This window comes from Myotis daubentonii, chromosome 4 (genome assembly GCF_963259705.1).
Source record: "Myotis daubentonii chromosome 4, mMyoDau2.1, whole genome shotgun sequence".
NCBI classification, from domain to species: Eukaryota; Metazoa; Chordata; class Mammalia; order Chiroptera; family Vespertilionidae; genus Myotis; species Myotis daubentonii.
In genome coordinates, this window is record NC_081843.1 from 61,968,542 (window position 1) to 61,996,336 (window position 27,795).

The 27,795-nt window shown below is 40.4% G+C and overlaps 1 protein-coding gene across 5 annotated transcripts in view; it reads right to left on the reverse strand.

Annotated features, from left to right (window-relative positions):
- Positions 1–1,859: 1,859 nt before the first annotated feature.
- RHOBTB3 (Rho related BTB domain containing 3) overlaps positions 1,860–27,795 on the reverse strand; it is a 50,460-nt gene continuing 24,524 nt past the window's right edge. For 2 of the 5 annotated variants that reach the window (XM_059694074.1, XM_059694073.1), the window contains exons 7-12: positions 25,227–25,339; positions 22,418–22,538; positions 14,646–14,819; positions 12,674–12,840; positions 7,664–7,760; positions 1,860–2,524 (exon numbers count right to left, since the gene is read on the reverse strand). In XM_059694074.1, the coding sequence (XP_059550057.1) occupies positions 2,409–2,524; positions 7,664–7,760; positions 12,674–12,840; positions 14,646–14,819; positions 22,418–22,538; positions 25,227–25,339 (788 nt within the window). In that variant the 3' untranslated portion in view covers positions 1,860–2,408. Of the gene's footprint in view, positions 2,525–7,663; positions 7,761–9,029; positions 9,057–10,519; positions 10,760–12,673; positions 12,841–14,645; positions 14,820–22,417; positions 22,539–25,226; positions 25,340–27,795 lie in introns of those variants that run through there. The other 3 variants (XM_059694075.1, XM_059694077.1, XM_059694076.1) reach the window with 3 other exon arrangements.

A 27,795-nucleotide genomic window follows, 5' to 3' on the forward strand; every position in this document is an offset into this window, starting at 1 on the left:
AAGGGTTACATAAGGTGAAAACCTGGCCCAGAAAGAGAAGGCCTTAGCTCTACCATACAGTATCTTCTCTAATTAAAATGATTGGTAAATATATTGAAGCAGAGATGAGCACAGAGCACACATTCATCTAGAAATAATCTCTCAATTAAAACCAAAACCAAAAGAGTACTCATTTTTCCAAGATAGCTTAAGAGTATTTTAAAATGTCTGGCTATTTTAAATTGAGTGAATTCAAAGATTTTAATCTAGATTTAAAAACTAATTTGATTACTATTCTGAACAGCTCTGAAGAGCCATGACATCTGCGTGTTTGAGTCGCTCACACAGGTGGTAAAGAACTTTTATAATAAAAACTACATGCTGAACACCAACACAGCATCAACTTCCACTCTCAGCTCCAGTCGAACAACCTAAAATCTTATGTAGTCCACTTAAATGTTAAATAGTATTTGCAAGAATACATTTTGCTTTAGAACTTTTATGTTTCAATTTCCTAGATTAAAAGTTACTGATTTAGAATTTTAAGTGCTCTAATTCATATAGGGGTAAGAATATGCTTATGAAGAATAAAATGCCTTCACTTCATCTTAAAAGTTCTTGAATGTGAATGAATTTCTGGAAATCCACTACAGTGCCTATTCTTTACCATGCTAGTGCATGCCCACTGGGGTTTGCCAATAGTTGGTTAGCTCAAGTGATTAAAATTCAAAAGACATAAAATGCATTCCAGTAATCTTCATCAACACAGTTCAGTTAAAATCAGGTTTCTTGGGAGAAATATGTAGAGAATTTTTATTTTTCCTCTCTGACAAACAACTGTATGTGATTCTAATACTATAGTATCAAACTGTTTAATCAAACCTTTGAACAGTTGGGAAACTATATGTATTCTAAAGTAACTGAAAATTAAAAAAAAATATATCCAATACTGAATTGTATTACAGATGAAAATGATGTCAACAATAACACAGTAATCTGGTTTTCTCTCTCTCTGCTTGTGTTAATTATTTCTGTTGACATGAAACACAAGAGAAACTAGAATTCTGTCCTCTATCCAAGTACCATTTTCTCTACATGGAACAAGTATTTCATTTATATCCTTTCTTTTAACTTACTGGGTAATCTTGCAAGGACAAAACTCACGGTACTCCTCATCAAATAGCTTTGCGGTCCTCAAAAGAATTCAAATAATTCAAGCCACTGACGTCCTAATTTTAGTAAATACACTAAAACAAAAACATCCTGAGCCTTCGATAGCCAATTCTCGAAAAGCACTTTTTTCTATGAGCATCTTCATAAATACGTATAAAAGTCATGCTGGTCAGTCACTTTTACCAATACCCTGGTCCTACAGAATGATCAAGAAAGTATTGGTTCGTCTGGGACAGAGCCACAACTGTGAGTGTCCTAAAGATAACACAACAGAACGCATTTCTCACTCGCTAGTGGAGGTGGCACAGAGGCCCTGGGAGGAACAGATTTCCCCAAAGCTCCCAGAACCCCCCCATGCCCTCTTCCCTCCAGAAAGCCTCCTTCTCCTCCCTCGATATCAGTGCCTCTTTTCTGCTTTCAGGAACAATGATGTTTGAGCAAGAAAACTAGTACATATCCCGCCACAAGACAGACATAATTTTGGAGGCCCAGCACAAAGTGAAAATGCAGGGCCCTTCCTCAAACATTGTTATGAATGTCAAGAGGGAACCAAGCAGGGGCCCTTCTAAGCTCTGACCCTATACGACCACACAGTGCCCTGGCCATACAGCCATCCTGCCTGAGGTTTCCTGCCCAATCTGAGTCCCAGAGAAGAGACAAGGTGGCTCAGTTGGGTTGTTCAGACTAAAAACAGATTTTTTTTCCCCCATGATGGTTCAAACACTGATGCGAAAATAGGTGTCATTTCACATTCAAAATGTCAGGCAAAATTCGATTCCTAGAGTCTCTGACTGATCAGTCGGCCCCTAGATTTTTCATTATAGAAATAGTCACACTGGGTCTTTACATGCCCTTAATTTTAACAAAGCCATTGATTGGACACGATGAAATTTCTGCATTAATCCTACATGATTTCTAAAACATTTTAACATTTCTTAACTGGGAAAGGTATTAATATCGCCAAAGCAACAGGTCATCTTAAAGGGAATAAGTAGCTGCACAACAGCTTTATACACTATGTGAAGCCTTAGATTTAGCCTGTGGTATATTCTGTTCCCTTTTAAGATCACAATCATAGTTTTTTCAAGGAGAGCTAGTAAACACATAAAGCTGTATGGTGACTTTCCCCCCCACCACACCCATATACATATTTTAACGCCCATGTTTCGGTCACGAGAATTTTACTGGTACCCAGAGGTATCCCATTCTTCATAATGATAATAATTTTAAAAGTGTGTGTACATGAAAGCGCCAGGTTACATGACTGAGCAGCGACACTTCCGGGAGTGAATGTACTTCCTGTATTCCGCAAGCTGCTTCAAGTACAGATTCGATGGCCATCTGTGCTTTTCAACAAAACTGCGTTCTTCCACTAAAATTTTTAGAAAGAAGAATGTTAATAGAATATATTTTATTTGGGATCGAGTTTAGGTATGAATTATTGGGTTCCTGTTGAATGGATGACATCCAAGCTCTTCTATATACTCCCTACTCTTCCCTCAAGCCTTTCAAAATCATTAAATACAATTTTCGTTACATCAGTCATCAGGATACATCTTTCCATTCATCAAGCAGTATTTGATAATGTTTTCTTTCTTTTTAATATGACTTGTTTTTTCCTGGAGATGAAAATGGACTTTTTTTTTTTTTAAATGTAATTGTTTCATTTTCCTTTGTAACTAACACAACCTCCCAAACGCTTTCAAGTCCCCTCAATTCTATTTCCCACCAAGCCAGAGTTCTCAGGTAGCCCACCATCCCTGCAGGGCTGGGGGTGCTGCCCTGGAGACCCTTTCCTCCCGAACTTGTACCCTATTGCTTCCTAGGCCTGCTTCATGCTTTTGTGCTGGTCCATACACTCCTGGCGCCAGGTCCTGCCCTTGATTCTCTAGTTTTGGTGAAGCAGAACCTTTCTTAGCTTCTGAAAAGGGCAGGCACATAAGAAGCATTTCTGAGACCTTGCTTGTGATGAAACCTCTTTCACCTCTTCACACACAATTCGTGATTTGGTTTGGTACAGAGTTCTAGGTTGAAAACTTGGCTCAGAATGCTGGAGACAGCACTTAGCAGATCTTTTCAATCTGCTGTCTCAAGGCCTTCACTACTGGGATAACTCCTTGTATTATTTCTTGATAATTTCTTCCCCACTGTTTTTTATTATCTGTATTAACTTCTATTATTCAGGTATTTCACTTCCTGGATTGAGCCTCCATTTTCTTTTTAAAACCTTTCTTTCCAGTCTTTTTGTTTTTCTTTCTGGGAGATATCATTACTTTTGACTATTTTAGTCACTTGGTTTTTTTGCTATCATATTTGTAATGTCCAAAAATGATTTCCTATTCTTGTATTGCTTTTTTGAAAATTGTGGTAAAACACACGTAAAAGAAAATGAACCGTCTTGACCATTTTTAAGTGCACGGTGTATGATAAGTGGTGCTAAATACATCCATGTTGTCGTGCAACCAAGCTCCAGAACTCTTCATCTTGCACAACTGAAACTGTGCCCATTAAACAACAACTCCCTAATCCCGTCCCACCCTGCCCCTGGAAACCACCATTCTACTCTTTGTCTTTACAACTATAACCTTCTATCCCTGCTTTTTATGGCTGCCTATCGCTTATGCTTTGAGGATATTAATTTTAAAGGTTTTTGTTTGTTTTCTTCTACTCCTTGTGCTCTTGTGTCTCTTTATTCCTCTAAGTTCCTTCTTGGGAGATAATAGAAAATATACATTGGTCTCCAGTTCTTGACACAGAGGCTCCTGAAACCCTTGTAATTTCCTGGGTGGTAGTATTGTCTTTTATTCTAATTAGGCAATTCTGGGTGGGCTCCTGATGAGGGCTGGTCATTGAAAAGACATGATCAGAAGTTTGGCCCTAGCTGATTTGGCTCAGTGGACAGAGCATCGGCCTGCGGACTGAAAGGTCCCGGGTTCAATTCCAATCAAGGGCACATGCCTGGGATGCAGGCCTGATCCCCAATAGGGGATTAATGATTCTCTCTCATCATTGATGTTTCTCTCTCTCTCTCTCTCTCTCTCTCTCTCTCTCTCTCTCTCTCCCTCTTCCTCTTTGAAATGAATAAAAAATGGAGTTGATGACCAATCATGCCTACATAAATGAAGCGTCCATAAAAGTCCCAAAAGTACAAAAGGTTCAGGGAGTTTCCAGGTTAGTGAACACATCCATTGCTGGGAGGGTGATATGCTCCAATTCCACAGGACATGAGCTCCTGCACTCCGGACCACCCCCTCCCCAGCCCCCCAGACCTTACCCTATGTATCTCTTCATCTAGCTATTCATCTGTATCCTTTAATAAACTGGTAAACTTAAGTAAGTGCATCCCTGCCTTGTGTGAGCCAATCTAGCAAGTTAACTGAACCCATAGAGGGGGTCACTGGAACCTCTGATCTATACCAGTTGCTCAGAAAAACTGGACTTGGACTGGTGTCTGAAGTGGGGTGGGGGATGGTCTTGTGGGACTGAGCCCCTAACCTGTGGGATCTGGCACTCTCACTATCACCAGGTCATAGCTGGTGATGTGGAGAACTGCTTGGTGTGGGGTATAAAACCCCACACATTTAGTGATCAGAAGTGTCAAAAGTGAAGTGTTTTGTGTGAGTAGTAAAGGAGACACACGGGATAAGGACTCACAGAAAAGTAACACCCAGGTAGAAAGACTGTAGGTTTTTCCTATTCACTTCTCTTTTGTTTTTATTCATTGTGTCCTGGTTTGCGTATCTATCTTTCAGGTTGGACATTGCCTCAAATATCTGCTAATCCTCAGTTATCCTATATAATAAAAGGCTAATATGCAAATCGACCAAAGGGCAGAACGACAGGTCATTATGATGTGCACGGACCACTAGGGGGCAGATGCTCAACGCAAGAGCTGCCCCCTAGTGGTCAGTGCGCTCCCACCGGGGAGCACTGCTCGGCCACAAGCCCTGAGACGGGCTCATGGCTGGTGAGTGCAGTGGCAGTGGTAGGAGCTGGCTGGTGAGTGCAGTGGCGGTGGTAGGAGCTGGCTGGTGAGTGCAGTGGTGGTGGTAGGAGCTGGCTGGTGAGTGCAGTGGCGGTGGTAGGAGCTGCTGCAGCTGCGAGGGAGGGATCCAGGCAGCTGTGGCTGCGAAGGCCTACTCTTGCACGAATTTCGTGCATTGGGCCTCTAGTAAAATACATAATACAATATTCAGCTAAATTAAACTAGCTGTGAGAATAATGGCCCCATAAATGCCAACGGTAACATATTCCTATGCACTGCTGTTTGCTTTCATGAGTCCAGTCTATAAAATGTCTAATATTTAATGAGCTATTTCACTGAGTTCTGATGCATTAGTGCTAGAATTGACAAGTGATCTTTTCCAGTCTCACCTTTCAATTTCTGAACACCCCTAAATAAGAAAAATTCTCAGTTAAAAAACAATTTGCAGAATTCCAGTAATAATTAGATAATTTTTGAAACTAAAATAGGCGATTCTTTAAGAAAGCTCTGAAGTGATTGTGATAAGAATCCTGTGAACTTAAAGTGACCCTGTGAGGTGGGCCAGGTGTAAGGCAATATGGAGGAGAGGTGACTGTGACACTCGGGAAGTCACGGCCTTTAAAGCGGCAGCCACTGCTCAGTTCCAGGCAGCTGTTGTGTGGGAAGATGGCCAGAGTAGCCAGATCTTCAACTTTCCAAAAGAAGCCAAAAGCTTAGTTCTTTTAATGTAAGGTCTTACAATTTTTAAATGTTGACACTCAATTTAAAGCAAACAAACAAGGAACCACTACCAGTTTGTGACCATCTATTTAGGCCATCAAATTCTCCCTTATCCACAGGGGGTTTCCTGCCCAACAGGAGGGTCACAGCAGCCCCGGACATAAGCAGCACCAGGGATCCAGAGCGCTCGTGACACCCTTTCCTTCCCATCAAAGGACACAGAAAATCACTGACACAGCCTCACCTTCCTGCCCCGCCTTTTCAAACTACACCCTCGGGCCCTGCTTTTCACTATGCCAGGAGGTCATATATCCTTTATAGGTAATTGTATAAGTAATAAAAGAAAATAAAAATTAATAACTCAAAGGACTTACAGAGCATCTTTCTCCTAAGCTGTAATAGCATTCTCCATGTGTCTAATGCATTTATACAATATAGTAAGTGGAAAATAAACCTTATTTTTGTTTACAAGTGAAGGTGACCTAAGGTAGCATAATGAAGGTAGTTCTAAAATCAAAATGTTCATTCATTTCATTTTAATTGACTTCTGAACAAATAACTGTATAAGAATGTCTATACTAACAGCAAGCAGAATGTACTTTTTGTTCCTTTCTTGCACAAAGTAGATGGTTTATGTTGTGCTGCTTTGATTTATTTTGTTACTCTACAGCACTAAGAGTTGAATTCTACATAAAGAGGCTTCCACTAGCCATTCAATGTTTGTTGTCTGGCTATGAATGTCTGTCAAGGCATCTGCCTAAAACTGACTATTTCTGGGTTTCCTTAACTGTACAAGTAGTTGAATGAAACCAGGCACTTTCACTTTGTTTTAGCAGCAGATTCTCTTATACAAGTAAACTTTTATGTAGAAGGCTAAGCTATAAAGCAGATAAAAGTGGAATTACTCTGGTTGAAGGTGGGAGGAGAAGACCCAAGAAGCACAAATGTAGCCTTGTCTTCCCTCTACTTCTCTTGGCTCCCTCCTCTTTCCTCTCTCACTCCCCACTCTCCACCCCACCTCAGAAGAAATTCAAGCATCTCCAAGGAGAGTTCTCTGTTTAGAGTTTGAGAGTACTTGATTAGGTGATCTTTAATTTCCTTTCCCTTTTAACCTGATTATTCCTTGAGTCTATTCTAGGTAATAACGTGAGCAAACCACTGTATCTAAGTAATCACCTACTCTGATGACTAGTCTATTTTCATTTTCTTTCCTCTTATGTAACACTGAGAAGCTCAACCTTTGATTGGTTTTGATCTTTATAATTTATCTTAAAAATCACACTACACATACTTTCTCTGCACATCAAGTTTCGCAACATTCTTTGATCAATAAAAAAATTACTACTCCCAGGTAACACAGTGAACTCCTATATAGATAAACTTAATAGATATGGGTATTAGTACAATAGAACAACATATTATAAACAATACACAATAGATACAGTTCTTATATTAAAAGACGTTTTTCAGTCAATACTGTTTAAATTTTGCTTCTGACTTGGGTGGTTAAAACCAAGATCTTGTTTATCAAAACCAAATGCCAACAGAGGCCACTTTATCACCACACTTCAGGGAAAAAATGCGTTTAAAAATGACGGGAGCTATAAAACAATCATTAGAAAACTTCTTGTGTAACACAGGTTAAGCTACTTACGTAAAGTGTCCTCAATGACCACACTGTGTATTTAAAAGGAATGTATTACATTGATTTTTTAATTTTTAAGAACTACCACTCCTATAAATTACGTTTCACATCTAAGAACAAAGAGCATAAAGTTTTCTTTCAACACAATAATTGCAATCTACCTGAAAGATCCTGAAATTCAGGCTTTTGACTGAAGATGAGGTAGTTAGTGGCAATGAAATGAAGTAGCCAGGTTGAAAGGCAATCAGAGTGGTGAAACTGCAAGAGAAATGGAAAGTGAAACAGTATTGTAAATAATGACCTTCAATACGATGATTGGATAAGAGAGAATGGTCTGGAGAACCCATGGAGAGCCCCAATCCATGTTTAATGTGTCTGTATATATGATGCAGCCTTCCCCCTACTCTGACAGCAGAAAGGAAAAGGGAGCATTAATAACAAATAATAATAAAATCACATCAATGAAGAAACCAAATCAAATAAGTAACAAGTTACTGCTGCTGCAGTGGCTGAATATCTTTAAGCAGATGTATGGTTGCATCCGTGGTTCACAAAGGCTATCTGAGGTTCTCAAAGATTTAGTTTAAGCTTTCAATCTAAGGCCATGGCCTTCACTAACTGCACTTGTATCCGTGCAAGATTATAGCCAGCAAAGGTATACACTTGGCCATATCTAAAGAAATTCATCTGAGGAGCAAACTAAAAATTATTTAGAGGAGGAAGTGTCATCAACCAAAGGTTACGGTAGCAATGTGTAAGTATGTCTATGAGAAGGTTATGTTTGAATAGGTGCTTTTAACTCAGATGTACTGTTACACTGAGCAGGATTCCCAGCATATTTCTCATTCTGTTTCAATAGCTAATGGAGAGGGAATCTGAGCAACTTGGCCATGACATCATCACCTGGTACCAATCCAGTGACACTCACTGATGTATCTAACCACTCACTTCAGAGTGTGGTAACTTGGTGGCAGGAAACTTGGATATATGAGTGTAGTTGTAGTTCTTTTTATTATTATTATTATGGTAAATTATACACAAAATTTACCATTTTTAAGTGCAACCATCACCACTATCTATTTTCAGAATTTTTTATCCTAAACCCATTAAATAATAAATCCCCTTTCCCCTTAGCCCCAGTCCCTGGTAATCACCATTTTATTTTACCTTTATGAATTTGACTATTCCAGGTACCTCATATAAGTTAAATTACACAGTACTTGTCCTTTTTCTGTCTGGTTTATTTTACTTAGCATAATGTCCTGAAGGTTCATCCATGTTGCAGCATATATTAAAATTTCATTCTTTTTTTTTGAATTTATTTATTTATTCTTTCTTTTTTTTTTTTATTGCTAAAAGTATTACAAAGGGTATTACATATGAGTCCTTTTTTTCCCCCCCCTACCCTTGACAATCCCCTGGCCGCCCCTACCAAAATTTCATTCTTTTTAAGGATGAGTAATACTCTATTGTTATGTACATACCACACTTCATTTATTCTTTCATTTGTTGATGGGCATTTAGGTTGTTTCCACTTTTAGGCTATATATAGTTCTGTTAAGGACAATCAAAAATATGTAAAAAATAAGTAATACTAAATTGAAGAAAGATTTGTAATCTCAAATCTTAAGGAAGAAACTCAAGTATTGCTCTTTTAAAAAGTTATAATGTGGGAATGTGTTTTAACATTTCAATTCATAGGTCTCTCTGATTCTTATTAAACAACAGACTTTTTGAGTTGTATGAAACTTTATAGTACATCTAATCCCACATCAGATTTTAACAATCTTTTTTTTCACCTTGTATTTTAGCCGATGAATGTGAATGATCTGAAGGGAATAGAGCAAGAACATGTAGCTATTTTAACAGAAGCCACCAACACTATTAGATGATTAACCAGAGCAACTAACCTACCAACAGAGTTCAGAATACTGCTGATGGCTGTGACTTTGAAAGAGAAAGGAGATCACAGAAATAAGTAGCTGTCTACAAAAACATAATTCAAATGCAGAATTTTATTTTTGACTGAAATTTTAAGTGTGGGCTCTTGGCAAGAGATGGAACCCTATGAACTACTTGTGGGCAAAAATGTATGCTGAACTGAGAAAATAGGTTTAAACTTAAATAAACAAAAGAATAAAAAAAAGAATAGGCATTAAAAAAACAACCTGTAAACCAAATGCTATAGCATTTAACAACTCTGTAAATAATAATAATGGTGCAGAAAAATACCTAGAAACTCACCAGGAAAAGGTCAGAAACAAAACTGGTGGCCCGAAGCAGCCAAATATTAATGCACAGATTATAAAGAAGTTGAGTTTAAAACTTTAATATGAGAGTAAATAGGACTTCACAGGAATCACAAAGTTTCGCTAGAAAGGGTTAAAAGTGGAGTAGAGATAAGGAAATTTCTACCTCAATCCAAAGGAACTGGTCGATAAAGGGAAAGAAGCCTGTGTTATATGTTAAGAGTTCAACTTGATGGAAATGTATGGACCTAAAAAGTGGAAACAAGGTAAAGAATTGAGCGAGTTTAGGGACAAGTGGAAGCAGAAATGAGAAAATACCAAAACTGCTAATCTATATTGAAGGTATGAATGATGCTTTCCTGACACACAGTACACAGCTGGCAGAGATGATGAAAGAATTAGAAATTTCAATTACTCAGAGAGCTACTGGAAGTCTAAATCTGCTAAAACAATTTCACCTTTTAGAAGTCAGAGAAACAATGAGGAAAAGGTTAACTAAATTCTGACTTGCTAGTAAAGGAGAACCTCAAACTAGAAACTTCAAAGAGAACTTAGGGAGAAAATTATCCTGTTATCTGGAACCCATAATTCCAAACTAGGGACCATCAGGAATAGAACAGAGGAAAACTGATAAACATAGGCTTAATCTTAGCAAATAGAAAAATCATCAGAAACAAACAGTAAAATTTAAAAAGAATTATTTCAGAATTTTTAAATTCAAGAGAAAAATAAGTATAATCACATAATCAGAAACCACACAGTTGGGGAAAATAGGGCAGGAAGAATTTATGACAATGCAATCATAAATGATGCTGGTGAGGTGTGTGTATGTGTGTTTGTGTATGTGTACTTGTGGGGGAGGGGGCACTTAAAGGAAATCAATGCAATCATACTGGAAATTCTCTTACGTATAAACTATCTACTTAAAGGATATTACAAGAGGCCCAGGCCAGGTAGCTCAGGTGGTTAGAGCGTCATCCCAATATGCCAAGGTTGCAGGTTCAATCCCTGGTCAGGGCACATAAAAATCAACCCATGAATGCATAAATAAGTGGAACAACAAATTGATGTCTCTGTCTCTCTGTTTCTCTCTCTCTCTCTCTCTCTCTCTCAAATTAATAATAAGAAAGGATACTACAAGATAAGGAAAGAGGAGCTCCTATCCAGTTTTTTAAAGTATGACAGACTTGTTAGAATAGTCTGAAAATGATACATCAAAAATGAACTGAGATTGTAAAAATACTAGACAGAATAAAAGTACATTTTAAAATTAAATCTAGAGGGTAGCTCTTTATCCCAAGCTCACTGTAAATATATTACAAAGAAGAGCGATCAGGGTTACTCAATTTTTTTATATTTGTGTTTATCTCTAATATTAACTATGTATGATCTTATGACTTGATTATGAAAAAAAAAGAACTCCAAAATAGAGTAAGGAAGACCTGGATGCTTTGAATGAATTCCATTGTATGCCTAGAAATACATGTTGATTAATGAATTCACCTCAGCACACATTTAGCTGTCTCAGAGTCTGTCCTTTTCTGCATTATGTGGCTCTATTTCAGCTACTTGGATGAAGACAAATTCATCATATTTTTCTAATTCTGGATGTCAAAGTTGATAGGAATAGCCAATACGTTGTATGCCAGATAATATTTCACAAAGTTTTGATAGTCTGTAATGATGGATTGAATATATTCCTGTGAAAAAGACCTAGAAGTTTCAGTTTACTGCAAGGTCAATAATCATCACTGTGTGCATGAGTGCTGCGGGCCCTGAAACTGTCCCAGAGAGGGGGTGAAATGGAAGAATAGTTAAGGGCTGGACCCATCTGCATAAACTTCTTGCTCCCAGAGATAAAAGAGAGAGAGTGGGAGCCTGGCCAGTGTGGCTCAGTAGTTGAGCGTCAACCTGTACACTGAGGTCATGGTTCAATTCCCGGTCAGAACACATGCCCAGGTTGCGGGCTCCATCCCCAGTGGGGGATGTGCAGGAGGCAGCCGATCGACAATTCTCTCCCACCATTGATGTTTCTATATCTCTCTCTCCCCCTTCCTCGCTGATATCAATAAAAGAAAATCAACAACATATTAAAAGAGAGTGGGAATAAGGAGATGGTAAATGTCTGACTGGGACAACAGGTGAGAGTTCTAGAAGCAGAGTTCAAGAAAGCAGACCTAGTTTATTTATAGACCTAGCCTGGTCCTTTGTCAGGTTCATTTTCCAGGGTCTGTGTAACTACAATTAGTCACAGTAAGTTGACTGTGTAAAATCTACCTATTCCCTAGAATGTGCAGCAATACAATTATTAAAAACAAAAGGGTCCTGAGTTTAGAAGATGCAAGAAATTCTGAGTAGGTGTACCACAGTGGTTCTCAATTCAAACATTTTTACTAAATATATTCCCTATACCATGAGACATATCAACAAAAGGAGGTTTGAAAGGATTAATGAAGTACACCTATACTTCCTATAAACAACTGAAACTTCAAAACAGGTTCATAAAGTGAATGAATGGATGGGCAGATAAATGAGTTCAGCCTAATCATCCTATCAGTTTGCAGGGACCAATCCTGTCATTTTCCTTTCAGGAACCCTAAGATATGATCATTAAATGTGATCATTTGGGGGAAATTCAATGTAAATTCTATTTCCTATAATGCCTATATGACACAATATTGCGCCACACTCAATGGCTCTAATAATGGCCACCATTTAGTTGAAAAGTTCCCCATCAGCAAATTCTACCTCCTTAGAAAGGGATTGCTCAGAAAACCTATCTCCAAAATTACCTGCCCACAGAAACTGTTGTGAGGGCACTTGAGCCTCATTTAGCCAAACTTCCAAACTAGGACAGGAACTAACGTATCTCTTCGGAAGATTCTAAAAAATTCAAATAAGTAGATACATAGGGCCAATTACCTTGGCTTTCTTGAGCAGGTCAACTATATCGAGGTTCATGGATGCCAGCTCCCTGCTGGGCATGCTCTGCAGCTGGGTAATGATGAACAGCTCACAGATGTGCTGCAGTCTGGACACCTGGTACATCTCAGCGCAGATGAGGAGACACATGGCCTGGAAAATGCCAGCTGATGCAAGGAGGGAAAGAAAAGAAAATGGAAAATAAACAACTTATTTTATGGCCCAAAACAAACAGAAAATGCTGACTCTATCTTTCAATGCAGAATAGAGTGTCCAGAGAAAACCTTGAAGAAGTCAGCATTCTAAATTTCATTTTAAAAAGGAATTAATTTAAGCCTTCATCCTCAGAAGAGAATCCATGTGTCGTTTTTGTTTTTTAATTATCCAGACACGGAGATTCTATAATTGCCCTTAATAATCAAGTCCAGAACTACGGGAGAATTCCTTCTGCTCCCTAACCTAAAACCTTGCAATTTTTCTCCTTCTGGCTGTAGTTCCAGGTGTGTTTGTTTTGTTTTATTTGTGGTAAAATAAACATAAAATTTACCATTAAGCATTCTTCCAGTTTTACAGAGAAATAATTGACATACATCACTGCTTAAGGGGTACAGCACGATGGTCTGATTCACATATACTGCGAAATGATTACCACAGTAGGTTTACGTAATATCCATCATCTCAAATGTTCTTGTGATGAGAAAACTTGGGATCTACAATCTCAACAATTTGCCTATATATCATGCAGCAGTGTTAGCTACAGTCATGTTGTACATTTCTAGAACTCACTTATTGACCACCTTCCTCCAACCCCCTCCCACCCTACCTTCAGCCATTTTTAAGTGTGCAGTTCATTGGAATTAAGTCCATTCACATTGCTGTGCAACCATCACCACTATCCATCTCCAGAACTCTGACATCCGTCCAAACTGAAACTCTGTGTCCACAAACAATATCTCTCCACAGCCTCCTCCCCCAACCCTGGTCATTACCCTGGTTGTTGTTGTTTTAACACTTCCTTGTAAATCTGATTTTTGATGTAATTTTCTGATCCCTCCTTAAACGCCTTACATGCTTTTATAATTAGGAACCAAGAATGCTGTGCATGATATTTAACATAATGAATAGATTACCTTTCTTCTGTGATTGTTCCCATGTAAATATTCCAGTGTCTACCTTAACTTTAGATTATTCATTCCGACTCATGTCCCCCTACACCAGCGGTTCTCAACCTGTAGGTCGCGACCCCTTTGGGGGTCGAACGACCCTTTCACAGGGGTCGCCTAAGACAATCCTGCATATCAGATACTTACATTACAATTCATAACAACAGCAACATTACAGTTATGAAGTAGCAACGAAAATAATTTTATGGTTGGGGGTCACAACATGAGGAACTGTATTTAAAGGGCCAGAAGGTTGAGAACCACTGTCCTACACCTTTTACCAATTTGTAAAGTGCTTTGTCCTCTAGTTATTAGTGCTTCTCTGAGCATTTGTTCTAATTAACAGGATAAAAACCTGAAAATCAAAGCATCAATTACTCTAGTGAGGGGATGACTGAGAAACCAAATTTTCTTATTATTTCAAATCTGGTCGTTTTTATTTAACATACATATTTGCCAGTATCAATATAACATAAACAATAACACACACAGGATATCTTCCAAATCTAAATATAAAGACACCTCCATGTCTAGGCTGCCCACGGTGGCCACCACGCTGTTGGTGCTGGCGGGGACACCTGAACGTCTGTCAGACTCAGAGCCCATAGAAGGACCCAATCACTGCTCTTCCACTTGAACTGACTGAAAAGTCATTATCCCAACACTACCTCCACCTGCTTAGCACTTTCCATGACATCACCTCTGATAAGCCTTAAGTGAAAACAGATCTCACAGAAAGCAATTCATTTAAATGGCTGACATTTCTAAAAGAGGATTGTCAGATATTACCTAACATTTATACTGCTCACCTGGGCAACAGGAGTCCGTGTATAAGTACTCTAAGAATGACAAGAACGTCTCTTTGGAAACGCCATAGACTGGAATCAGAACACTCTTTGCTTCCATATAATTGCCATTGAACATGGCTGCCATCACCTCACACCGAGCCACCAGGATGGCCCTGTGGGCTGGCACCGTCGTACCTGCACGGTTCAAAAGGGAAACAGCATTAAGTAAGATAAGCTTGCAGAGTTATTATTCTAGCAACTTTCCTTGTGATTAGACTGGCATTGCATTAGGTACAGCTAAGCTGATATATGGAAACCAAATTTGGGGGTGGTAGCCAGTATTAATTCAGAGACTTAATTTTTCATTGAAACATAGAGCATTCAAAAGTTGTCTTTGAAACCAACTATTTCCAAGTCAGGCAATTATTTGTTACTTAGTTTATACTTCATGAAGATAGAAACACTGAAATGAAATATTTTGTTTCATCCTATCCTATATAATAAAAGCCTAATATGCTAAGTGTCTGGTCATCTAGTCGGCCATTCAACCAATCAAAGCATAATATGTTAATGATAAGGCCACTCAACTGCTCGCTATGACATGCACTGACCACCAGGGGGCAGACATTCCCACCAGTAGGTTAGCTTGCTGCTGGGGTCTGGCCAACTGGGACTGAGCAAGAGTGCCAGACACACCCTGGAGCCCTCCCATGGTCCCTCTCCAGCTACTCAACCTCCAGCGTCCCTCCCCAGCCCCGATTGTGCACCACTGGGGTCCCTCGGCCTGGCCTGTGCCCTCTCGCAATCGGGCTGAGGGAACCCCCCAAGTGCACGAATTTCGTGCACCAGGGCTCTAGTATGTTTATAATGAAACATCTATTTTTTATCTTCTCCAATTGACCTGAAATACCCCTGCCCACCCTTGCCCATGTGCCTCCCAAGAAAACAATGCCATTCTTTTCTTGGCCAAGTCATAGGACAGTCTGGCCAGACTTCCCTTATCAGAAAAAGGAAACAAGCCATCGTTGGCCTAAGCAGTCCATACATCACAAGAATGCCAAGGGAATCTCCGTGAAGCCAAGGGGAGCATTTCAGGTCTTATGGAAAGTTTGCAAGGGGACGGCCTAGTTCCCTGCTGTCTCCCCAGCATGCTGCCTCCCAAGGGAACCTCTTTCCTAAATGAAGGATGCCTACTTCTGGGAGAGACAGAGCTACTTTAAAATTTTAAAGGCCCCTTAGCCCACACCTCTCACTGACGCTCATTAAACTCGACTGACTCTCTAGTAAAAGCCGCTTCTCCAGCTCCTGGCCACCACACAAAGCTCCAGAGGGACACATAACCCCGGGCTTGTGGGCGGAGAAGCAGCTCTCACCACTCCCAGCACAATGCGGAGCCATGGATCCACGGCCAGCCCTCAGGTTAGTGTAGATCAGTTCAACAGTTCATTATCGAGCACCCATCACCTGCTAATCGCCGTGCTAAGTACTGAAGATACCAAGATGAGAAGACAAAGCTGCCCGGATTAGAAGCCAAGCTTTTAGGTGGAAGACACCACAGCCAGTATGAGGGACAGGGCTGTCACCTTCCGGAAAGTAACTATGAGCCAAACCACCCCGCTATGACCAAGAGTCTTTGCCATGCATCCTTCAGATCTCATACTCTTCAGGAGCATACATTCTTCTCTAAAATATTTGCAGTCACTGGATTCTTTGCTCTCTGTAAATCCAAGCACAACATCTCTTGGCTCAGAAAGAGTTCCATCTAAGCCCAGTAGCTTTCTCCAAAGCCAATAATCCCTCAGGATTTGCAAGCAAGTCCCAACATCGCCAGTTCTGAGCTCACTGCTCAGCACTGTGATTCGCCAGGCACACCTCCCACGGGACAGGAAGAAGGGGTCACAGCCAGCACTCCTACCAGGTCACACACACCTGCTAGCAGACATCCTACCCTCTCGGCCCTTTCTCATTCCTGCCTCTTTGGCTTTAGGCCACCTGCCCTCAATATTATCATCCATCTATGGAATGACCAGTCTCCATATACAGTGCCTGCTAGGTATATTTGTATATAACAATAACAAAGAATTCAAACAGGTAATGCAATTTGACTTGCAATCTTAAGGTTTTAAAATCTTAAATAGGTTACTATGTAAACAGAAAAGAAAAATTTGAAGCATGGCTTACACAAATTAGATACCCTTTTATTTGGGTTAAGCAAAGGAATTTAAGATTGGCCAATCTGACAGGTGTGAGATGGTACCTCATTGTTGTTTTGATGTGCATCTCTTGGATGACTAGTGACTTTGAATATGTTTTCATATGTCTCTCGGCTTTCTGTATGTCCTCTTTTGAAAAGTGTATACTTAGGTCCTTTGTCCATTTTTTATTGGATTGTTTATCTTCCTTTTGTTAAGTTGTATGAGTTCCCTGTAAATTTTGAAGATTAAACCCTTATGTGAAATAGCATTGGCAAATATGTTCTCTCATGCAGTGGGCTTTCTTGCTGTTTTGTTGATGGTGTTTTTTTTTGCTGTGCAGAAGCATTTTATTTTGATGTAGTCCCATTTGTTTATTTTCTCTTTAGTTTTCATTGCCCTAGGAGCTGTATCAGTAAAGATATTATTACAACATATGTCTGATATTTTGCTGCCTATGGAGTCTTCTAAGATTTTTATGGTTTCCCACCTTACATTTAAGTCGTTTAACCATTTTGAGTTTGTTTTTGTGTATGGTATAAGTTGGTGATCTAGTTTCATTTTTTTTGCATGTATCTGACCCAGCACCGTTTATTGAAGAGACTGTCTTGACTCCATTGTATGCTCTTGCCTCCTTTGTCAAATATTAATTGAGCATAATGGCTTGGGTCAATTTCTGGGTTCTCTATTCTGTTCAATTGGTCTATATGTCTATTCTTGTGCCAGTACCAGGCAGTTTTGAGAACCGTGGCTTGGTAATATAGCTTGATGTCTGGTATTGTGATCCCTCCAACTTTGGTCTTGTTTCTCAGGATTGCTGCAGCTATTCGAGCTCTTTTTTTTTTTTTTTTTTATTCCAGATGAATTTTTGGAGAGTTTGTTCTAGGTCTGTGAAATACAAATGACAAGTGCTGGTGAGGATGTGGAGAAAAGGGGACCTTTGTGCACTGCTGGTAGGAATGCAGACTGGTGCAGCCACTGTGGAGAACAGTATGAAGTTTCCTAAAAAAACTAAAAATGGAACTCCCATTTGACCCAGTAATCCCAATTCTAGGACTATATCCCAAGAAACCAGAAACACTAATCAGAAAGGATATATGCACCCCTATGTTCATAGCAACACAATTTACAATAGCTAAGATTTGGAAACCGCTTAAGTGCCCATTAGCAGATGAGTGGATTAAAAAACTGTGGTACATCTACACAATGGAATACTATAAAGAAGGAACTTTTACCATTTTCAACAGCATGGATGGAACTGGAGAGCATTATGCTAAGGGAAATAAGCCAGTCAGAGAAAGATAAACATCACATGATCTCACTCATATGTGGGATATAATGAACAACATAAACTGATGAACAAAAATGGATCCAGAGACAAGGTGGCACTGAGCAGACCGTCCAACCTTGGGGAGAAGGCAAGGGAGGGGTGGGGTTAGAGATCAACCAAAGGACTTGTATGCATGCATATTAGCATGACCAATGGACACAGACACTGGGGTGGTGGGGCTTGCCCTCAGGGGTGCGAGTGGTGGGGAGGTTAATGGGGTAAAAAAAGGAGACATGTAATACTTTAAACAACAAAAGTTGGATTTTGAAAAAAAGAAAAAAATGATTGGCCAAAAATACCAAGTGGATAGTAGATGGGGAAGGAATTTGATACGTAATCTTGGAATTTTAACAGAAAATTTCCATTGATAATGTGATTACAAAATCAGCAACAAAAGGCTCAATACCTTAAAGCATTTTCAAGCCAATTTCAAGCTTGGAATTTCGTTTAGAAAACCATTATACCTCCAGTTAAGGAAAGATCAACTTCTCTTTCTCACCTTTTCAAACTACTGTTTTGATGTTATAAACTGTTCTGTTGTGCAACTGTAATATAAGTACCTCAGTATAGCCACATTTCTAAACATTGTCTATAAATTATATAAATACATAAACACTGCACAAAACTTGCTGAGCAAACATAATGCAGTGTTTATATACTAAACAACAGTAGATTAGAGCTGAAGAATTACTCAGGGAGGAAAAAAGACATCAATTTTCTAGTTAAAAGATAAATATGTTCTTTGAAAATGTCAAGGCCAAAAGTGTCTTTCCTGTAGTAACTAACTGCTGCTAGAGTTTTAAGAAAGTTTTTTTAAGAAAAAGATTTTTAAGAGTGAAACAAAATCTAAAAGCCCAAGTGCTGGGGTCCAACCCCAGCGGGTCCAGGGGTTCCCAAAGGCGTAGACGGAGTCGGCGAAGAAGGAATGACACAGAGGCTGTTGATCAGCAGCCTAGCCAGGATCTCCAGCCAGGATCTCCAGCCAAGTTCTGGTCTGGATCTCCAGAGAGGTTCAGCTTCGGATCTCCAGCCAGGTTCTGTGGCCATGTTCCCTCGCTAGGTTCTCCAGCCAGGTTCTGTCCAGGTTCTCCAGCCAGGTTCTGTCCAGGTTCTCCAGCCAGGTTCAGTCACCAGGTTCTAGTCAGGTTCTCTTGCCAATTTCTGTAGTCAGGTTCAGTCCAGGATCTTTTGCCATGTTCTCTCCAGTGAAGTTCTTCTGTCTGTAGGTTCTGTGTAGGTTCTGTTTGTAGGTTCTCTCTTCTAAGTTCTGTCTCTCTCTGTCTTGTTACATCTGTATTTATACCAGTTGATTCAATCCTATCAATCTCTATTACAAAGGTTAGGGCGTTTCTTATCTCCATTCCAGGGAGTAAAGATTATGCAGCTTAAGCATTATTGTTTGTAGTTAAAGTGATTAATTACCCGCCTGGCACTTAGTTGAGGGGTTTTATTCCCTCCCTAACTTCAGGGGAAAATCCCTACCTGTGGGAACAACCTTTCTCGGAGAGGTGACCTTGGTTAAAACACAGCGCCAAGAAGGTGAGCAAACATATTAAGAACCGTATGCCATATATGCCAGGTCCCTTGAAACAGCAAGGATGGACCGGCTCCCGGCACCCAAGTTTTCTAATAATTAAGCATAGATTATCAAAGGTCTTTGTTTTTATTATATCCTAAAATAAAATGCCTCATTTGTAATACTTCTTCATATTACTTGCCAAGTTTCAAAAACAAAATTTTTAGAGATGTTTCTGTTTTATTCTGAAAATAGTAAACTTGCCTGCTCCAAGGGAGAGTTAGAATATGTACTACTTAATTAAGTAACAGGGACAGAATGTAAAGGTATTTTTCATGAGACACAGCTTCCAATGTCAAAGGAATGTCTGATCTTTCCATGTCATGTCTAAATGTTTACCAAGACTAGTTTTAGAACTGCCAGGGTGGCTTCTTTAAAAATTATTTCATGGAAAAAGATACAAACCCACACAACACATTGGGGGTGGTAGCATTTATTTTTATTACTATCTACTGCAGGGATAGTAAATAGGTTTTATATCCCATGTCACCTCCAGCCAGTTGTTGATGATGGCTTAGAAGAGTGGTTTCCAACCTGTGGGTCGCGACCCCTTTGGGGGTCGAATGACCCTTTCACAGGGGTCGCCTAAGACCATCGGAAAACACATATATAATTACATATTGTTTTTGTGATTAATCACTATGCTTTAATTATGTTGAATTTGTAACAATGAAATTGGGGTTCACCACAACATGAAGAACTGTATTAAAGGGTCGCGGCATTAGGAAGGTGGCGAACCACTGGCTTAGAACATTTTAAAAGAAGGATTTTCTGAGGCCCTGGCTTCAGGAAGAAACAGCACAACAATCCATCAGAGTTGGCTGCCAGTGCAGGGGGAGGGAAGGGTTCCAGCAGGCAGGCCTCTATCTACACCTTTTACACACTGTCTCAATCCCTGTGACCACGCTACCAGGTGGAAATTGGCAACCCCATTTTATAGGCGACGAGACAAAGGATCAGGAATGTAAAGTAACACAGCCAAACCTATTATACAGTAAATATGCACCCAAGCGATATCCAAGCCAGATCTTCTAGTCCTGCCACTGCCACTTCATCAAGCTCACACTAAAAACGACCTTTTTAGAATCTACATGTTTTACCTTCTTCCGTTTGCAAATGAGAAGACTTAAGGCCAGACGTGTTGATGACTTGTCCAAGGACACACACACCGGATGGAATGCAAAGCCAAGGCCGGAGCTAGGGCTCCAGCACGAGGCCGAGGCCTCCTCTGGGAGACAGCACTGCTGCCCTCCACCCCTGCACGCTCCCTGCCACAGTCTTCAGAAGGGAGGCTTGCCTTTTCTCCAGATGACGTCAGAGAAACTGCCCGCACCCTGCGCCCACCCATCCCTGCCTCTCTCTGCTCCCGACTCCCTGGGGGGCCTGGGCTTTGGAGCTGGAGAGGCTGGAAGGAGCCCCGCAGCCGCTGCTGGGCACAGCACAGGCACACTCACAGCCAGCCCCTCCGGACCCAGGCTCGGACAGGTGGCCTCGCAGGTGCCTGCGGAAGCGTCCAGAGGAGGAATCATGGAAGAAAAGCAAGAAAGTATGAGGAGAAAGGATTCTCCATGTCACTGCCTATTCGTTTTCTTTTAAAATAACATTTTCATATTCCTTTTGAAAACCTTTTCAGTAGGTCACACTGACATAATGTTTGGTGTCAACGCCTCCTGTGCAAATATTAAGCAGGTGTTAATGACTCTTGTGTAAAGAAGCAAATCTGGTCTCCTGTTAGCTTCCCCCCCCCCCGAAATCATTTTTCATGTATATCAAGGTGACTCTTATTGTCCCATTTTCAGCGTCCCACGCTCACATTGCAGACAGTGCCAACGGTAGCTTCTCAGGAGGCACTTGGGAAAATTTCCAACTCACTGTTAGTCTTGGTAGGTGGCCAAACTGAAAAGTGAAACGGATCTTTCTGGGGAACATTTTTAAAAAGTAAATGACTGTTGGCTGCCACACATTTCTACCATAAAACAGAATTATATCTTCCTCTTAGTAATAGCCCACCTGACGTTCTACTTATTTCATTTAAAAACAACTCTTTCTAGCCTTGCATAATTGAAGGTATCTGACAATTCATTTTTAAGATTATGCTCTTAATCTACTAAAGTGACAAAATTACCCAAGTGAATAATCAATAATGGGCTTCAAAACAGCTCATCGTAATTAAAATTAAGTAGCATTACTTTCCTACCGAGATAAAAAGCAGCTCTCAGTTCTGGTGATAATTCTCAGAGTCCTTTTCTACAGACGCCTGATGTAAGCCAGGCATGACCCTCAACCCATGGCTGTTCCTTTTGCTCAAAAAAAAACTAAGAGAGCTGAATAAGAGAAACCAGAACTAATATAATTTTAAGGGGGCTCGTTTCAGATGATTAAAAAACCAGGGTCTTAAAGAAATACACAAACAAAAATATTTTATTTCATATTAAAGATCACCTTGCTGGTCCCTAAAAGTTAATGAAACATAGGGTAAAGGGGGGGGGGACTAAGAGAAATATAAATTTCTTTTCTTATTTTAATACAATCCTTCATTACCCTAGAATATTTTGTTGAAATTCAGGCAGTGTTAATATATATCCTGCAATAGAGGAAAGTCATTCCTATACCCTAAATATTCAAAGCTGAAACAGAAAGGTATGAAAACAGGGAATAAAAATGAACAATCAACTTTGTAAAAACCGAAGCATACCTTGTATTTCAAAAACAACATCAGCAAGCATTGGTTTATTAAGGAAAAACTTGAGGGAAGTGTTATAAAACCATAGAGGTTTTCTGGCTTGATAGGTTTTGCAATTCCTCAGGCAATTAATCTGTAAGGAAAAACAAAAATACAAGAGTAAATATTATACCAAAAGCTTTGATAACATATATGGGCTAATTAGAGAATTTGGAAAATGGTGCTAAGTGTTTAAATGATTACCTATGGCCTCTTTCATCATAGCTTTAACTGTATTTTCTACCTGCCAAAGAGCAACACTGCACTAGGCAGCATTCACAGCAATGAAATGAACTGGCTAAGTGAAAACTCAACTCTATGGCTGGGGAGCTGTGGGGTCCTGAGTCCCTGGGGGTCTGTTACCTGGGAAACAGACAACAACAATCCAGCCTCACATGACTTCCTAGAAAAATATGTTTACATATACAACCTGCTCATCCGTTCACTAATTAAGAAAGTACATACACAAAATTCAATTTGTGATTAAGAAAAAAATACCCGACCTAACCGGTTTGGCTCAGTGGATAGACTAGAGCATAGGCCTGTGGACTGAAGGGTCCCGGGTTCGATTCCGGTCAAGGGCATGTACGTTGGTTGCAGGAACATCCCCAATGGGGGGGTGCGCAGGAGGCAGCTGATCGATGTTTCTCTCTCATTGATGTTTCTAACTCTCTATCCCTCTCCCTTCCTCTCTGTAAAAAAAAATCAATAAAACATATATTAAAAAAAAAGAAGAAAATACCCATCCTCCCCCCCCTTCATACCATGTTCTATTCTAGATCACTATGAAAATACCCAAGAGTGAAGAATTGGTTCATCGACAATTTTATAATTCGAAGCATCATGCCCACCCACAGCAGGGACTGCTGAAACCTGTAACAGGTGGCCGGGATCTCCAATCTAGGGCCCCAGGACTTCTCCCAGGACTGCACTATCTGTCCTCCCACACCTTCACTCACCTTCACTCCAGCCCCCCGTCTCCAGGAACAGTGCCCACCTGGCCTAGTGGTCCCCAGCCTTCCTCGGCTCGCAACTCGGGCTTTTGGTGCTTTGTTTATCCTTTCTGCCATCTTCCCTCACCCTCCACCCATTTCCTCTGATGACTCTCACAACCTCACTCTGGCCTCTGCTTGCCTAGCTGGGGAAAACAGAAAGATTTATCACTAAGAAAATCATCGGGCGTACAATTTTAGTATTAAGAATAAATGTCACCGGCCTCCCACTCCGGATTAATCTACTACAGTGAGACTGTAAAAGATTTGGTGAGGAGGGAAAAAACATTATCCTTCCTCACAAGGAAAAAGAAAACACTCCAGAATGTTATCTGGGAGCAAGACAGGAAAGCAAACAGGACCATACCAAAGCTGGTCCCACAGAGAGCATGCTCACTCTGTACACAATGCACCTTCACACACACTGAAGGGGCTGATGGAGAGCCTTTAGGTGAGTGTTACACAAGAAAGAGAGCAACAGTGCAAGCATCACAGAATTGGGGAGCTAGCAGGCCCCCAGAAACCACCCGCTTACCTCTCATTTTATAGGGAGCCCTGGGAAGACTTGCACAAAGCCACAGAGATCATTTGTGGCAGCACAATTTAAATGTACCTTTCCTGACTCCCAATCCCTCTGTCATTCTCAGAGAATGAGAGACCCTTACCCCTGGAAAGCACAGGAAGAAAGCACAGAAGACCTCTTCTTTCCTCCCAGGCCAATGAGGGGATTTAGTTCAAAATCACACTCATAGAGCCTCAGCCTCCCTTTCCCCAACAAGAATTCATTTTATTCTTAGTACTCAAAGGAATGACTGTGCTCAGACACAAACCCAAGGGAGGCTTGGCTTAGAACCAACAACAACACTTCTGTCCTAGCCCCTCACATATAAAGGGTATGAGTGTGTGTACCATGAAGATCCCTTTGCCACCCAGGCCTTGGATGAGAGGGCAGAAGTTTGGATGTACATTTTCAAGGGTCCATAAACTAGATAACCTAGAAAAACTTTTGAAAAGTGAATGCAGGTTTATGTGCACATTTCTACAAAAGCATTAAAAACACATCCTTGGGTGGGGATTAAAAAATGTTAATAACTTAGATTGTAGAACTGACAAAGTCATCTGTATAAAAAATTAAATAATAACGGTTCTTACATTTAATATAAACCTATATTCTGCTAGGCACTGCACATAACTTACCTTTTTATCTACTGTAGCCAATTTGTTTATCACAGAATCTGAAATAAGAATACACCGGCTAAATTGTGTAATGCAGTTGTTCTAAAATATAACAAATTTACTTTTAACGCCTTGCAGACTCTGCACAGTCTGGATGACTAGAGGTTGAACGTGCACAGCATCTGGCCGTACAGAAAGTCTGCATTTTTATAACCTTTGAATCTAACTTATACTTTTGAACCTGTATTAGATGAAAAATAAACCTTTAACTGTTCACTTGCTCCAAGAGATTTCTCAGAACTCTTGAGGAAGGGCCACACAGAAATGCCTTGTTCCTGAACATTCCGGAGCATCGGGGGAATGTTTCAGAGGCTGGAATCCACAAGTCAGCATTTTCAAGCAATGACTTGCACATATTTTAATTCTTACATGAATTAAAATGTGAGACGGTGAGAAATAATATGTTTACATTTAAAATACTTAAAAGGCAAAAATATACTTAAGGAAAACATTTGTAAATGATTGAGTCTTTTCATGACTCAGTATCATGTTCATTATAGTATACACTTACAATTCAGAGAAAGTAAAAATAAACTTAGAAAAAACGAACTTACCTTTCCCGGTGTTTTTAAAATGCATTTAACTTTCTCAATTACATTTGAAACATCCCCAGAATCCTTCAACTTCTTCCTGATATCTTCTTCCAATTCTTCCCATTGGAAAGCACCTGTAACAAATAAACATGCATATTGACTTTTTCTGTTAAAGCGGAAAGAAAAATAAATATCTTATTAGATATCAATGTTCCCTCTTTTTAGTATTCTAATTTTCCTTTACCAAATATATAGCCTCGTCGTTACACCAAAACATTGAAACAACTCCCACATTTAAAAAAAATCAGTTTGCCTTCCCCTTAATTATTCAAAACCTAGTCTTCCTCCTCGGAGAGCTGCCACGTTTCTGTAGTCGGTGGTCAGCTGGTGATAGCAGCAATGGCCAGAAGATGAGTTACCATCACAAGTGATCCAACACCCAAATTATTTACTTGCCCTGGCAAGGAGGCAGGCCTGGTCTTTCCTAAGGTTGAATAACTCATAGGATCATGGAGAGCAGTGACCGTCACCAGGTAGAGTGCACTCGGGTCTCATGCATGTCAGGGTCACATTAAAGTATGTTCCACAGCCACCTCTATAGACCAACCAGAAGAGGGGGAGCTAGATAATTTTCTGAGGAGCCACAGGACCGTGGCATTGGAGCAAAATCGCCCCACCTTGTCCCTCACTCCTCTGTCCTCAATTCTCTTCCAAGTTCTCTCTTCCTGGGCTCACTTCACTTCTGTCTCACACTCTGTTAGCCCTTGCCCCTCAATGTTTTGAGAAATTCCTACTGTATGGTCAGCATAAGTTCACCCTTGTCCCCAAGTACTCCTCTCACTTGGCCTAGAGCAGCCTCCCTGCTCCCTAGTGGCCTTTCCCATCTGATCTGTCCCATGACTCAATGCTGATGTTTCAATTCTGACCATGATATTCTGGGAGATTATCCTCATCCACTCCATGGTTTATAGGAAGTGCTACCTCCTAAAAATGGAATTTAAAAAGAAGTGGTGTGGGAGGTGGCATAGTTGGGGGACCCAGTTTCTAGTTCTATCTCTGCCATTAATTACTGGTGTGACTACGCAAGTAACTTGGGGTCCTATTCTATATGCTCTCAATCTATCTCTTCCGACGGTTCCCTTTATGTATCCAGAACTTTGCCAGGTGCCTTCATAGATATTGGGGACTGCGGAGCGCACATGACAAACGTGTATAGAACCATGAGGTCAGGCAATTGCAGCCAGTGTGTCCCAACAAGATCCAAAGCTAATCTGAAGAGCCAGATTGAGAGTCCAGCCGCTCTCGGGCCTTGGACAGCAGATCCCTGCCGCACTTGGTACTCTAGCGTATCTTTAAACTTCTCCTCCCCTGACCTTTATGATGACTACAGTGTACCTTGGTGGGATGGGGCAAGGGAAGGGTAGCCCTGATTTGAGGTGTGTGCTATTTCTGGGTGAAAATACTCTCACCAAGGCCATATTCAAGCTACGAACGTGACACCTAGAACACAGAATTAGGAATAAACACCATCAGTTCTCACAAGCCGGTGCCAGCTGGCCAGCACGCCATGCTACTTCCTACTTTAAATTGCTCTTTTTCTGACTTCACTGTTAGCTCGCCTTCCACTTCAAATTCCCAAAGGTGTGCAGTCCAGAACCAATCTATAGTTTTTGTTTTCCTCTTCCTGCACTAATGATTTTTAACTCCAAGGTCACACATACTCTTTTCACAATCTGATAAATTCTTTGCATTGTCTCCAGAAATTGCACATGCACAGATAGACATTAAAGTCTACATAAAATGTCAGAAGTAGAAGAAGCGAAGGGATGCCAGCCCCAAAAATTTATTCTATGCCAGAGATTCTCAAGTCTTTCTATGCATTACATTTACAAACCCCTGGTCAGTTTTGCTCAGTGGTTAGAGCGTCAGCGTGGCCCGAAGGCTCCCAGGTTTGATTCCTGGTCAAGGGCACGTACCTCGGTTGCAGGTTCCCCAGTTCCTAGTAGGGGCGCATGTGGGAGGCAACCAATCATGTGTCTTTTATAAAACAGATCATTTATAAAATACTATTGTAGAAGTTCTCAGCCTCAGACCAACTGAATTAAAATTTCTGGTGCTGGGTCCAAGACATTGATTTTAAAAGCCTCCCCGTTTAATCTGATGTGTACTTCCCTTAGGCATTCCACCCATGACCAAACCCAGGGTTAGTGGTATGCAGCAAAGAGTAAGTGCAGGAACTTGTGATTGTTTACACTCATGCTATTAAAGGAGAGCACAGACACTGTCTCTTAAAAGTAAAATTATATTAACTGAAGAACACCTACACAATATCTCTAGTCGGAAGATCATGTGAAAGAAAGCAATCGTCAAATCTAAATAGATGGGATCAGTGGCAGGTAAGTCCCCAGAGGCCACGGGTCTGTTTATGAACAGACACAGAAAGATCCAACAACCGACACCAGAACGAAGACCAGTTCATAAGGGCACTCTTTTAATAATTAGAAATGCTAACTAATCATCTTTGACACTTTAAGGTCCTACTAAAGCAATAATCCTTAGACTGGGATTTGTTTGTTTTTGTTGTTGTTGT